This window comes from Plasmodium vinckei, assembly GCF_900681995.1.
Source record: "Plasmodium vinckei vinckei genome assembly, chromosome: PVVCY_13".
In the NCBI taxonomy this organism is placed as follows: domain Eukaryota; phylum Apicomplexa; class Aconoidasida; order Haemosporida; family Plasmodiidae; genus Plasmodium; species Plasmodium vinckei.
The window spans coordinates 1785534-1800916 of record NC_051305.1 but is presented as its reverse complement, the minus strand read 5'-3'; the positions used below and the strand labels follow the sequence as shown (position 1 = coordinate 1800916).

Genomic DNA, 15383 nt, shown 5'->3' with positions numbered 1-15383 from the left:
TTAAACGTTTAAACACCAAAATATTTAGGATTATATATAATTTTCAAATGCCAAAGTATAGATAAATAAATAATTCAATAAGATTGTGTATGTAGATTGAACATGCACACTTTGTATATTTACTAAATAGGAAGATGAAATAATATATATACAACATTGTATATATGTACTATTTTTTTTTTAATTTATATTGTAAAAAAAGAAGATCATACGATCACAAATATTGCAAAAGTGAACATGAACAACTTCGTTGAATTTCACAATAAAACATCCATTTTGTGTAAATAAATATGATATTATTTATTTTATGATTTATAATTCATTTTAATTTTGCCACGCAAAAAAAAAAAATATATATATCTTTTTTCAACATTTTATAAGTTTAATTTTTTTCAAAATTTTTCTTATTTTTAAAATTGTTAAATGGTTTTTTATTAAATTTGTTTTTGTTATCTCTATTGTTGTTATCTCTGTTGTTGTTATTTCCAAACTTTTTACCACCAAATCCTTTGCCAGCATTTCCTCCATTTCCTCCGTTTCCTCCAGGTCTTTTTTTAAAGAAGCTATTGTTTCTGTCCCCTTTATTGTTATTACTATGTCCTGGATTACTATTAGTATTTGTTGATGGTGTAACTTGTATATAATAATTTTTCCACAAATATCCATCCTTTTCTAATGCTTTTAAAGCACCTCTTGGTGAATCATAAGTAATTTTAACTTTTGTTTTTTTTGTGTGTGAATTATTATTACTACTGTTATTTCCATATACATAGATATTAGTTACATTTCCATACTCACCAAACAATGATCTAGCATCTTCTTCATTAAATTTGGGGTTTGATGTATATAAATATATAGTTGATGATAGATTTCCTTCAGTAATAATAAGAGGTGCACCTTTAAATTTTTCTTTGTTTTTAAATAATAATTTTTCTTTAATATTGTCAGTTTGACAAAATACAAATGCACAATTATAATATGCACTAACTCCTAACATCATATCTTCTTCATTATATAATTCTCCTAACATATTTTTTATAAAATCATTTAAATCTTCATAACTTTGATCTTTACTTATATTATTAATTGCAATTATCTTTCCTTTGTTATTATTATCTAAGTTATTTGATTCATCATTTGCCATTCCGTTTATTCCATTATTCATTTTTTGTTTTTTGTTATCTTTTCCTAATTTTTGTTTTTTATTTTTTCCTTTATCAAATGAAGCATCGTTTTTTCTTTTGCCTTGTCCATCTACTTTATTTTGGTTACCTAATAAGTTAGCTGTTTTTTTTTTATTTTCTACTGGGGGAGTTGGTTTTACTTCCTCATCTGAGTCTGAGGAATCTGAGGAATCTGATGAATCTGATGAATCTGAATCGGCTTTTTTCTTTTCCTTATTTGCTGCCTTTTCTTTTACTGGTTCAGCTTTTTTAGTCTCCTCTTCATCTGAAGAAGAATCCGATGAATCTGAAGAATCGGAGTCATCCTTTTTCTTGTTTTTGTTTCCTACTTTTACGGGTTCAACTTTTTTAGGTTCCTCTTCATCTGAAGAAGAATCTGATGAGTCTGATGAATCTGAAGAGTCAGAGTCATTTTTTTTTTTTTTATCACTTTTCTTTTTATTGTCTGTGTTAGATTTTACTTCAGACTCTGCTGCAGTCGATTCAGTCAATTGGTTGTTTGCCTTTATGTCTTCATCTAAAAATTGTAGAAAAAAATGCAAAAAAAATGTAGAAAATGTTGTAAGAAAAGGTAAACCTTCACACTTGTGATGCCATAAAAAATGAATTATTTTTTTTATTTTATTTTTTCAGAGATCTTGGTGAAATAATATAAGCTATCATCAACTTGTTGTCAGCTTTTTTAGTTTCATCATTAAAAATAAAATGACACACAGTAGTGACACAAAATGGTATATGTAGGAAAGTAAAATTTATTGAATGATATATGTCTGGTGGTGAGACTAACCTGCTTGGATGTTTGGATCATCAACTTTAGGTTCTTCTTTAGGTTCTTTTTTTTTAAATAAAGATAATGCCATTTTATTTTAAAAAAATTATACAAAAATATTATAACTATATATTAATAAAGTTTACTAAAAAAATATAAAGAAATATTTTGGCTACTTAAAATGGTGTTATATTTTTTTTTAAATATTCTTTGATTTTATGTAAAAAAATTAACAATTAAAAAAATGTTACATTTATAAATATGTTAGTAATAATAACAAAATAAAAAAGTTGGTAGTTATTTTTTTAATATCTATATTATGCAAAAAATATAAATACATATAAATGTAACAAAAATAAAAATATAAAATAATATATTTTTTTTCTTAAATTTAATTATACAAAGTAAAATTTAATAAAATTATATTAATTTTTATTTTTCAATTGTAAACTAATTATATAATTTAAAAATGTTTCAAAATTAAAAAATATATATATATATATCCTTATTGTAAAATATTTTTGAATACCCACAAGTTCAGTAGTTCTTTGTTTTTTTATATTCCGCGATGTCGTAAAAATAGTAAGCATAAAAATGGGCATACGCAATTGTGGTGATACTACTATGAATATATATCATTCCTAAACAACTCATACATATGGTTTGTTCTTTATTTCATCATTTTTTTCTTAGTTTTTTTTCTTGGTTTTTTCTTGTTTTTTTCTTTACATTTTTGTATGGATATATATAACCAAAATAGCAAAATAAAAAAATATAGCTAAAACAAGTATTTTTTAGTATGGTGCTATATATTTTTTTTTTATTAATTTTTTTTTTAATCTTAAAATTTTAAGGATATACAACTTCACATAAATAAAATAAGGATATTACTAAAAAAATTATTTTATGTTTTTATTTAAAATATTTTTATATCATTGAAAATGGTTAAATAAATAGGAAGTAAATCTTTGCCACTCACACTGTTGTATTGTTTCTCTTAAAAAGTTTGGAAAATACATCCTACTCATTTTAAAGTTGTTGCATATGTACATGGCTATATCGATAGCTGTATGTACGGCTGTTTGTATAGCTATATGTTGGCTGTTTGTATGGCTGTATATTGGCTATATGTATGACTATATGTACATGGCTGTATGATAATACCAAGCAATAAATGCTGCTCTCATATAACCTGCTTTGCAACGTACAGAACGTATGCATATACAATATATAAATTGAAGGAGAATTATATTTTACTTTTTTAATTCGAATGTTTATATATAACGAAAAAAAAAGTTAACAATAAAAAAAATTGTATGAACATATGCATATATATACCTGTACAATATGTTGGTATAATATATACATTTTTATATGTCATGAAAAAAAAAAAGTTACATATTTTTATAATAAAAAAACGAATATAAATGTGTGCATTTTTCAATATATAAATGTTTTGTAGAAAAAAATATTGCACACATATTTTATTGTAATAAATTATGTTAAATAGTTATAATATTTCTGACCAAGTCATAATAAATTTATATATTTTATATGTAAAAAAAAATTATTATTCGTTTTTTTTTTTAAACATATTTAAAAGTTTAAATTCATTATTACTGGCTTTTGACACTACAATGCATTTTCCTTCTTCCCGTTGTATAGTTGGGGTTTGGACTCGAATGTAAAATTTTATGCTATTTACTATTATAAAGGCTATAAAAAAATAAATAAAAATAGGCTATGTAAATAGCATAAATAAGCATAAGCAATTGAAAGAAACAAGTGCATACACAATAATGCGTGAAATTTACCTGTTATATTAAAAACAATCAGCTGGTTAAATAAAACAAAATTTGCATTCCCAGTATTTTTACGTAACCACATGTTCAAAGTAACTGAGAACATACTAAAATGAACTACCCAAATAGACAGCTAAAAAAAATGTAAATACATAAAAAATAATAATTGTTACAATATTGGAAAAAGTCCATATGTAGACATATATTATGTTTGTTCATTCTGCTTTTTACTAGTTTTGCAAACGGAATAGTATATAACATATGTTCGTAATCTATAGCTAATAATGTCTGAAAAAAAAATACATACTATATATAATTTCATATTTTATAAATTATTAAATGCTGCTATTTTCGAATTAACATACCAATACGTATATTATGTCGTTTACTACTATGTTTGGATGAAATACAAGTGCAATCTGAAAAAAAAAAAATATAAAATATATAAATATATATGCATAAATGTCCACGCATTACTATGAAGCAATCATATTTAGCAATCTTTTTCTCTATTTTTACCGCGATCATAATTTTTAAATAAATAAGAGGTGTCTTCGATAAACGGAAAAAAAGTGGTACGGGGTAAAGGAAGATATGAAACTGGAGGTGAGAAGGGGAGAAATGTCCATAGATATGTGTGTACAAAAAAAATAAAACATAGAATAAAATATAAAATAAAATCTATTTTATCTTACGTGAAAGAGAAACAAAAAGGAGTAGTAATAATTCTTGAACATCTATAGAAAGAAAAAAATAAACAAAACATATGTAAAGCCCAATAATATGCATGTATTACTTTTTCATTTTTTATGAAATCAATTTTTCAAATTATTACCGTCGAAAAGATATACCAATAATTCCCTAAATTAGGGACCAGGTAAAAAATCTTGTATTCGTTTATCAGTGTGTTGTTTAGAAAGGACTGGGGTAAAAAAAAGTAAAAGATATAAATGTAGATTGTGCTTATATTTTTTCCAATTTTTTTTCCAATTTTTTTCCAATTTTTTTCAATGCTTACAATCGATTTGCCATTCATATAATATGACACAATTATTAATAAGCCATAAACCACACAAGTGAAAAGTAAAATGATAATATTTTTGAGTAAGATAAAAAAGAGTTTCTGAAATTCAATCTGGTTTTTAATATGAGAAGTAATTATATTTTCTTTGATAGAAATAATAAAATTATTTATCCCAATAATTATAAGTACAAAATGAAAGGATGTTATATAAATAAGAATTGAATTTAAAACAATTATACAAAAAAAATTAATATATAAAATGATTTTGTTTGAATTTGTTGATATCCTTAATATAGTCAAATAAAAAGACATTGTTATTATTAGCAACTTAAAATTGTCTAAAGATAAAAATACATTTGCTAAAATCGTAAGAGGATTATTTAAATAAATATTTATTAACAAGACAGGATTAATTATTTTCCATCCATTTTGGCTTGTTTGTTCATAAATATAATTAAAAAAATCTTTCTTCTTTTTTATATGTTCAATTATTAGAAATAAAAAAATAGCTATGAATATATCTGTTAAGCATATTAACATAAAATATCGAAATTCATGATATGGAAAAATATCTATAATATTAGATTGTCTATTTATTTTTTTTTCTGATGTTTTTATTCTGACCGTGTTCATAATATTTTTTTTTTCATTAAATATAATAAAATGTAAAAAGCTTAAAAATATAGGATTAATTCGTAGTACTAAAAATGAATATATGTCTTTATATCTTTTACTTAATAAATAACTATCATATATATATTTCATATTATATATATCTGAATTAAATGAATAATACATAGAATCACTTTTAAATAAATATTGTTTTATATTTTTATTATAATGTTTATTTGTTTGAAAGTATTGTTCTAAATCGTTATTCAAATCATTTATATGATTTTGCTCCCAGTTTTTGTTTTCATTATTATTAAGCTTGGGTATTTCTAAATTTTGTATATCTTCTTTTTTCATCATACTATCTATACTTATAATCTTTTCAATATATCCATAGCTCGAGCCTTCTAAAATGTTTAACACGTAAAATACGAGTACCCTTAAAGCTACACATATTACCAAACTAGTGAATAATCCATTTTTGTTGCTTTGTATTTTCTTACTTATGGTCATTTTTAGGTTGAATAAAAAAAAATGTACATATATATATTATACCATACATTGGCTAGCAGTTTTTTGTTCCCGTTGTGTATAGCTAACGCGGGAAGAAATAAAAAACCTGCACAAAGAAATTATGTTCAGAAAAAAAAATACAAATTAGCAATTAGTGATAAAATTTAAAATACATTTAATAATTCCATTTTTACAAAAAAATAAAGATAAATGTCAAATAAAAAATAATAAAATTATAAATGTGTATATCGGTTGCTATGTTATTTTTCCCTTCCGTGTAAATGTTTTATTCTTTTTTATTTTGCGTCAATATTTTAACCTTGCAGAATTTTTTTTTTTTTTCTGAACGGCAAGGTATTTTTTTTCTATATCCACGCACCTTGATATTATGTTATATATACTAGTATCATATTATATAGAGAAAAGAATATAAAAATATTTGGGATTTGTGTATACATTTTTTTCCTTCTTTTTTTTTGAATTAAATTTGAAATTAATTTCAGTAGGAGGTCATGTAAATATCTACATTTGTTGTTTTAGAAATAAAATAAATATAAAATAAACAGAATAAATAATTAAATTGAAATAGAAAAATTAATTAAATAGTATATTGGGGTTAAAAAAAGAAGTAAAATTAATCAAGTATAACATTGTTTAATACTAATTTGTACATATGTAAGTATCACAAATATAACAATTAATCTATTTTTATATATCAAACCGATTATTAATTTTAAAAATTATAATTAAAAAATTATCATAGTTTATTTGGATTGATAATACATAACACAGTTTAGGACTCAGATCAGTGTTTATATTTTTTTTCTTTTGATACATACCAAATCAGGAATACAAATATTGCTAGGGGTGGGGGTAGAGAATTGGATAAACATTTTGTTTTACTAATTTGAAAAAGTAGAAACTACTATGCTTTCATTTTAAGAATAAAATAAAAGGAGAGCACTACTACTTTGTAAGCATGCTCATGTTATAGAAGTAAATGTTGCGTTAAAACGCCTGAACATAAAACTTAAAGTGCATGTGCACATATATACTTGTATATATATGTGTGTGTGCATTTTAGCTCCCCAACATAATTTAGATTTGTAACAATGATGACAACAAAGTCACGAATTTTAAGTTCTCTGACAAAAAATGGAGTAGGGAACAAAATAAGCAGTCTTGAAAATTACATGAACAACTGTAACAATATTATAAACAAAAGAAGAGTTAGCAATCTAGTTCAATTAAACGAAAATGAAGTGAAAGAAACTAATATAAAATATTGCATTAATAATAATACACATTTAAATAGCCAAAACAAAATAAACATTTTTAAGATTGATAAAAAAAAGTTTGCAATTGGAGTATTTGAAAGAAAGAAGCCACATATGAATATCGGAACAATTGGACATGTAGATCATGGAAAAACAACATTAACAGCAGCTATAACTAAAGTATGTTCAAAATATGATCGAGGTACATTTAAATCTTATGAAGATATAGATAAAACTCCTGAAGAACAAAAAAGAGGAATAACAATAAATGCTACACATGTTGAATATGAAACCGAAAAAAGGCATTATAGTCATATTGATTGTCCTGGACATTTAGATTATATAAAAAATATGATTACTGGTACATCACAAATGGATGGATCAATATTAGTTGTATCAGCATATGATGGTTTAATGCCACAAACTAAAGAACATGTATTATTATCAAGGCAGATTGGAATAAATAAAATTATTGTATATTTAAATAAAATAGATATGTGTGAAGATCAAGAATTAGTAGATTTAGTTGAATTAGAAGTTAGAGAATTATTATCTTTCCATAAATATGATGGTGATAATATTCCATTTATTAAAGGTTCTGCTTTAAAAGCTTTAAATGATGATCCTTCAGAATATGGAGTTCCATCTATTTTAAAATTATTAGATGCATGTGATAATTATATTGATGAACCACAAAGAAAAATAGATTTACCTTTCCTCATGAGCATTGATGATGTATTACAAATATCAGGAAAAGGTACAGTAGCCACTGGGAGGGTTGAACAAGGAACTATTAAAATTAATGAACCTGTTGATATTTTAGGTATAAAAGATAAATCTATAAAAACTGTTATTACTGGAATTGAAATGTTTAGAAAAACTTTAGATACTGCACAAGCAGGTGATCAAATTGGAGTCATGCTTAAAAATGTAAAAAAAAATGATATATCTAGAGGTATGGTTGTTACAAAAATACCAAATATGAAAACATATAAAAAATTTGAATCAGATATTTATGTTTTAAAAAATGAAGAAGGAGGAAGAAAAAATCCATTTTCATCATATTATAGACCGCAAGTATATATACGAACCGCTGATGTAAATTGTGCTGTTATATTAAATGAAGATACACAAATAGCAAACCCAGGTGATAATATAAAATGTACTATTGAACTTATGTACCCTTTAGCTGTTACTCCGGGTCTTCGCTTTTCATTAAGGGAAGGTGGAAAAACTGTAGCCTCGGGTATAATCACTAAAGTTTTATAAACAACTTATCTAAAGTGACAAATATTTTGTATTACATTTTTTTTTTAAATATCTTTCACTGAGTGATTCAATTGTCCTGCCAATGTTTTGACAATGTGACAGTTTAATTTTTTTTTTTTTTTATACACGTTTTTGCATTTTATTCGATTTTAATTAGTTTATAACTATGAAACACGAATTATATGACACTTAAAAAAAAAAAAAAAAAATATTTTTCTATTTTTTTCATAAATTGAACTTCTCTGTCAAATGAACAGACGTGAGAAGTCATCGAGGCGGTATCGCTCATGTGTATGAGGACATATAAAAACATCATCGGATTTAAGAAACATAGATATAGCTTTTTCTGAAAATACATGACCAGTTGGTGTAGTAAATGGGGGGTTATTTTCATCCATTATCTGATTAGTGTAAGGACATAATAAAAAGCTTTTTGTTTTTGGAATATTAGGAATTTGTGATATAACAGATTTTAATTCATCTATACATGTTGGACAGTTTGTTGATCTTTTTTTATATTGTTCACATTGATCTGTTTTTATTACAGATATACCAGATTTTAATAAAAATTCTAATAATGGTTTATTCATAGTTCCTATAATTTCTGAATAAGCTAGCTTAAATAATTTGAGTATTTTTTTCCATCTCTTTCGATTAAATGTATTTAATTTTTCGGTATCAGTATAATTGACATTTATGTAGGTTATTACAAATTTGACATCATCTGATATAAATTTATCATTAGTAAAAATAACAAAACTTTTTAAATATTCCAATGCTTCAAAATATTTATTTTCAAAAATTAAGTAAATAACATGTTGTAGATGTAATTCAGATTCGATAGTAGAATCCATTTTTTTTAATTGAGATTTATATTTTTGACACCATTCTAATCCAGGTTTTATATTATGCATTCTTAATTCATTTAATATTAAAAGATATTCTTTATAAATATAGGAATCAGAATAATTGTCTAATTTATATCTCTTACAAAATATTTCACTAGTATTAAAATATCCATATCTACACAAATAGCCATCAACTAGCCAATTTATTCTTTTTTCATAAGAATAAAAATTAAAATTTCTTTTCAAACTTTCTACTTGTATATCTTCTTCTTCATATATATATTCTAACCTAGTATGAAGTTTTTTTATAAATTGACTAAGCATCTCCTTAGATTCAATAACTCTTTTTTTTAATGCATTTAACTTTTCAATTATTGTATTTATTTTAGCTAACTGCATTTTTTCATTTAAATTTAATAATTTTTTTTCTATAAATAAAGTTATTATTGTAAAATTTTTTTCCATTTCTTTTTGAATATTTCGAAATACATTCATTATAGATTTCAATGGGATTTGAACAAAATATTTGTCTATAACATTTATCACCATTTTTTTTTTTTTTAAATCTGTTTCTTTTTCGATTGGCTTCTCATTGCATATTTCATCTTTTCCAACTTTTTTGTTACTTTCATTTTGTGTGTCATCCTCTAAGGCAAAATAATTCATCCTTTTCCATATGTCAACAAAGTCGTTGCTATCACTCTCAGATTTATCTATTCCCTTTTCATGTTCTTCAGCTTTGCTCATGCTCGACTGAACAGGGTTTGGCTCTATTTTACTTTCCAATGCCATTATGATATTATTATTATTTTTTACAATATTTAATTGTTCATCTATTTTCTTTTCAACATAATCCAACACATTTTCTTCCTTTGACGGCATTCCTTGATCGTCTTTTTTTTCATTTTTTGAAGTTTCAGATGGTAAGATATTTTCTTTGATTTCATGGGAACTCACACTTTCCTTCATCTCACTATTATATTTATCATCCTTATCATTTTTTAAATTCGAATCAGTTTTTCCTGACATATCTTCTTTTCCATCATCCGTTTCACTTTTTTTATTATCCATTTTTATTTGACTGTTTTATAATTTTTTAACTCACCTTCTTTTACCGCTCTACATTGAGATAACAGCAAAAAATAAAAAAAATAAAATTTCTATATATACAAATATATGATATATAAAAGGTAAAGAGAATAATATATGCATATACATATATATTATTTTCAAATTAAAAAAAAAATCGGAAATAAAAAATGAAAGGAAAAAAGGATAGCCCAATGTTTCATTTATAAATAAATTTTATTTTTAAAATGCAAAGTACGCACTGATTGCTCATCATATATGATATACACACTCATTAAAATTTTCTTATTTTCAACAATTGCAAATAGAAAAAAATAATAATTAAAATAAAAACAAATCAAATAACAAATTTGATAAAAAAAAATAATGAATAACCATATAAACAAAAATATGTGCACACATGCCCATATTATTCCCATTTACTAAAGTTCCAATGGAAAATTATATCTCCATATTTTCAAATTTTAGATATTAAAATGATTAACTAGCCACAAAAAATAGAGGGGAAATAAAGAAAAGAATGCTATTCGAAATAACCCCTTGGAAGTGGGAAAATAAAATGCATGCACATAAGTATGTTGTAGCATTTATATCCGAACAAATGCTGTTTCGCAATTGGATAAAATTATAACGAAATATTTATGAACATAGAAATATAATACAGCCAAATATCATATTTTAAAGCGAATTATTAAAAAAAAACCTGAACTGTGCATAAATTATTAAGAACATAGGGGAAACACACATACATATATAATATGTGCCTTTAAATTGACATACAATTTTTAAGGGGAAAAAAGTTAACAGATCAAATGAAAAAGGATCTTTTAAAAGTCTATATTGAAAATAAAGTGAAAGTAATAAAATAGTATGGAAAATAAGTTGAATTGTTAATCTGTGCAATTTTTTTTTTTTATACAATCTAGCTATCTATTTTTTAATAACAATCTTAAAATCGCTAGCTAGAATAATTTTTCATATTTGATTTCAGTATTCTTTGTATTATATGAAATATATTTATACATTGCATTTTTAAGATTAAAGGGTATTTATTTATTGATAGAGTAATGTAGTACTTTTCTTTTAACTATCTATATAAGTACTTGAAATAAAAGTACAAAAGAGGTATGTATAATGTGTAAAAATATGACTTGCACATATAATTATAGATATGTGTATATTATATGAATATATTTTCCATTTTCCTCTCCTTTTTTTTCATAAATGCTTCACAAAATAAATGATATAATAAGTATATAAATAAAAATATATGCATATGTTTTTTCCTGACTTTTTTTATAAAATTAAAAATCCCAATTTTGTAAGTAATATTAAAAATGCAATTTTCCTCTCTCTTTGTATATGAAATATGATAAAAATAAAGATAGTCTTTTTATTTTTATTTTAATAATAATTTTTTTTACCGTTATTTTATTGATACAGCATTATATTTATTTTTATTTCATTCATTTATTAATCATTTATTTTATTTTATTTTTTTTTTCCAATAATATTGGAACATGGAAAAGAATTTTATATATATTAAAAACATGCATATATTTATTTATACACAACATAGCATAATAAGCATTGTAAGCGATTTTATTTGTGTAATTAAAAAAATATATATTTATTATATATTAATAATGCATATATGCTTAATCAAAAAAAAAAAATTTTAAGGCACAGAATGCTAAGTATAGCATGAGCATGATCAAATTGTAAAAATAAAACTAGAGAAAAATAATCTAAAATATTAGCAATAATATTAAAATAATTTATAATTATATATAACTCGCAAAATAATATTAAAAAATAAACCATAAAAAATATAAAATAATAATAAAAAGGAGAATACAGGATACGAAAATTATAACAAATTGTAAGGTAAAAAATATGAAAATAAAAAAAATATAAATGATATATTTTGTACATATTTTATACTTACATCCGTATATAGTGTATTGTGGTGTGTTACGATTTTTTCTTAACATTGAATGATACTGTAATACGAAGAATACAATATATATAGTAGCAAATAAAATATAAATAATTATTAAACTTGCTATAAACAAATCGAAAAAGCGGAAATTCATACATACATATATATATATATATATATATATGCGCATGTAATGATTGTTTATATTATCATTTGTAATTATATAAATGTATGTACATTATTTAAGTATTCCCTAATATTTTATACTATTTGTATTTTCATCCATTTCACAGATAAAAATAATAGCACATTACAGGCATAAAGCTTTTAAGTTTTTATATAATTAATTTTGTGTGTTAAACAAAAGATAAAACACATTTCCGGAAAAATACAAAATATATATATATGCATATGTAGCAATTTAAACAAGTGCTAATTTTGGCCGCAATAATAATTATAAATACATGAACAGTTCATATATTTTTATATCAAAATGAAGGTAGTAAACGATTTTTTAAGAGTAGTTAATGACCCAGAAAAGCTGAAGAGGTATTTGTCAGAACATAGTTTTTCAATAAAAGTATACACATCATTTTTAGTACTAGTTTTTATATTTTATCATTTATTTTCCGATGGAGACTTTTCATTTTTATTAACATTATCCTCCATAATAAGCATGTTTTCGTTTTTGATGGTTTTCCTAAAAATTGAAATGAGCAAGTCATGCGCAGGTGTGTCATTAAAAATGATGGAATGCTATGTTATATTAAATACAGCTAGATTATTATCTATTGTACCTTTTGAAGGATATTTACCATATGATAAAAGTGGAGATTGGCTATATCAATTAGTTGAAGCAATTTCATTATTTACAAATTGTTGCGTTGTATATTTATGTAGATATAAATATAAAAAAACATATGATAGTTCAAATGATATTTTTAATAATATGTTTTTAATAATTCCGGCTTTTGTTATTTCTATTTTTATTCATCCCTCCTTGAATTCATTTTTCCCCGCTGATGTAAGAAATTGAAAACGAAAATAAATCAGAGTCAAATGGTGTTTATCTCTTTGCTAACAATGTTGAGGATGTTGGCGATAGTCCATATTTTTGTGCCGTTTTATATTATCATTTTTTTATATGTTTTCCCTTTTTAGGTATCCTGGTCATTTGCCCTTTACCTTGAGTCTGTTTGTGTGTTACCACAATTGTCTATGTTTCAAAAAGAGGTAAATATGAGAAAAAAAAAAAATCATGGCGATATATGGCTAGCTAGTTTGCACACACATTCCTTGTTCATATAATTTACCTCAAAATGATATTTTTTTCTGACTTGTTCAGGGAAAAGTGGCAGCATTTACAACCCATTTCTTAGCTTCTCAAGCTTTATCAAAAGTGAGTATCGAAAACTAAAAAGAATAAAGAAAAATTATACTATCCATTTTTTTAATGATGGTTATACAAATTGCGATATTTATTTTTTCATAGGTTTTATCCTTTCTTTTTTGGATTGTATCATATAAAGAATTGAATTCCTCCGATAATATTGTAAGAAAAAATAATATGTTTGTCTTACACTTTTTGTGCATGTATATGTATATATATGTGTGCACCGCTTGTTTATTCCTTACATGTTCATAATTTTTTTTTTTTATAATTTATAGATTAAATCTTACGTTGGAGTTTGGGTTGTTATTATGCAAATAGTTCAACTTATTTTAATGGGAGATTTTATTTATCATTATATTCGATGTTTAAGCAAAGGTGTATCATTTGATAATTTATTAAATGAAAATGTTTAAAAAAAAAACTGGACATAATTTTTAAAAGGAAATATTGTTTTCTTTTATAATTTCACTTTTATTATATGATTTATTCCACAAGTACAATGAAGAACATCATAATCAAGAAAATAATAATATTAATGAAACAGCATTCTAAATTTTGTTAATTTATACATATATCTTTCAGTGATATATCCATATTTATAGGTATATATACATACCTACCTAATTTATTGTCCCTTTCTTTTTTTTAACGTCTTATTTTTAATGGGCGATTTTAATTAATACATTCATTATATTGAGAAATATCGATTTATATCCAATTATAAGGGAAATTATGAAAATAAAAAAATATAGCATATAATATAAATGCCCAAAGCTTGGATAAAATGTAGACCCAAATTATCAAGATTTAATAAAAATTATATATATATATTTTATTGTTACTATTTTAATTTGCATTATACCAAACACGCCTGTATGTATAGAATATGCTCATATATATTGGTGATATATTTATACATTTTATAATAATGGAATTTTTTTTTATTGTCTACACACTTATATAAGTATATAGTTGTTTGTTTCATGTTTCATATAATATATACAAAATACTTATTTGTTTTCCTATATCCTCTTTTTTTTTTTTTTTTTTTAATTTAATATTACCATTTTTTAAGAACATATTTAAAAAAAAAATTATTTTAGGACGTTTTATACTTATTAAAAAATATTATGTGAAATTAAAGAAAGTTATTATATAATTAAACATATCAAGTCCTTAATATGGACACCAATAATAAAAGTATATTTAAAATTTTTGATATTGAAAAGGCTATACTTTTTTTCCTATCCATATTTTTATTCAACAGGATTTACTATCTTATAAATATACATATTTTTCTTTTTTGTTATAATATGATAAATCATGAAAAATAAACAAGTGCATGTTTATATAATATATATACGTATATACTTTTAAAACCCACATATACAATATATGCATATATGTAATTGGGCAAAGAGAGCGTATGAAAATACCGTTTAAATTTGTTAATATTAATCACTGTCATTATTATCATTTTGTTGTAATATATTTTTTTTAAATATTGTGTTATTGAAAAAATTATAATTTATAAGAAAATCTAACTTTTTAATCATCTTTGAAACATTTCTTTTATTTTACTTTTTTATTTTAATTTTTTTTTTTTTTCGTATAATTATTAACTAGTCAGGCAAAAATATGCATATTTATTACTTGTACAT

The 15383-nt window shown here is 23.3% G+C and overlaps 5 protein-coding genes across 5 annotated transcripts; 2 read left to right on the top strand and 3 right to left on the bottom strand.

Annotated features, from left to right (window-relative positions):
* Positions 1 to 382: 382 nt before the first annotated feature.
* PVVCY_1304850 (RNA-binding protein, putative) lies at positions 383 to 2044 on the bottom strand (the record flags this gene model as incomplete). The annotated part of the gene is made up of 2 exons (XM_008624160.2): positions 383 to 1701; positions 1972 to 2044. The coding sequence occupies 2 exons, from the start codon at positions 2042 to 2044 to the stop codon at positions 383 to 385; spliced, it is 1392 nt and encodes a 463-aa protein (XP_008622382.2).
* A 1479-nt stretch (positions 2045 to 3523) lies between these two features.
* PVVCY_1304840 (GPI transamidase subunit PIG-U, putative) lies at positions 3524 to 5904 on the bottom strand (the record flags this gene model as incomplete). The annotated part of the gene is made up of 7 exons (XM_037634780.1): positions 3524 to 3669; positions 3768 to 3888; positions 4121 to 4174; positions 4275 to 4355; positions 4451 to 4492; positions 4591 to 4677; positions 4774 to 5904. 7 exons carry the CDS (start codon positions 5902 to 5904, stop codon positions 3524 to 3526), a joined length of 1662 nt encoding a protein of 553 aa, XP_037490828.1.
* Positions 5905 to 7097: 1193 nt separating this feature from the next.
* Positions 7098 to 8450, top strand: PVVCY_1304830 (elongation factor Tu, putative; the record flags this gene model as incomplete). Its single annotated transcript, XM_008624158.2, has 1 exon — positions 7098 to 8450. One exon carries the CDS (start codon positions 7098 to 7100, stop codon positions 8448 to 8450), a length of 1353 nt encoding a protein of 450 aa, XP_008622380.2.
* A 390-nt stretch (positions 8451 to 8840) lies between these two features.
* PVVCY_1304820 (conserved Plasmodium protein, unknown function) lies at positions 8841 to 10369 on the bottom strand (the record flags this gene model as incomplete). The annotated part of the gene is made up of 2 exons (XM_037634779.1): positions 8841 to 8851; positions 8938 to 10369. 2 exons carry the CDS (start codon positions 10367 to 10369, stop codon positions 8841 to 8843), a joined length of 1443 nt encoding a protein of 480 aa, XP_037490827.1.
* Positions 10370 to 12822: 2453 nt separating this feature from the next.
* Positions 12823 to 14135, top strand: PVVCY_1304810 (ER lumen protein retaining receptor 1, putative; the record flags this gene model as incomplete). Its single annotated transcript, XM_008624156.2, has 5 exons — positions 12823 to 13353; positions 13491 to 13562; positions 13675 to 13728; positions 13822 to 13881; positions 13998 to 14135. The coding sequence occupies 5 exons, from the start codon at positions 12823 to 12825 to the stop codon at positions 14133 to 14135; spliced, it is 855 nt and encodes a 284-aa protein (XP_008622378.1).
* Between the last annotated feature and the right edge of the window lie 1248 nt (positions 14136 to 15383).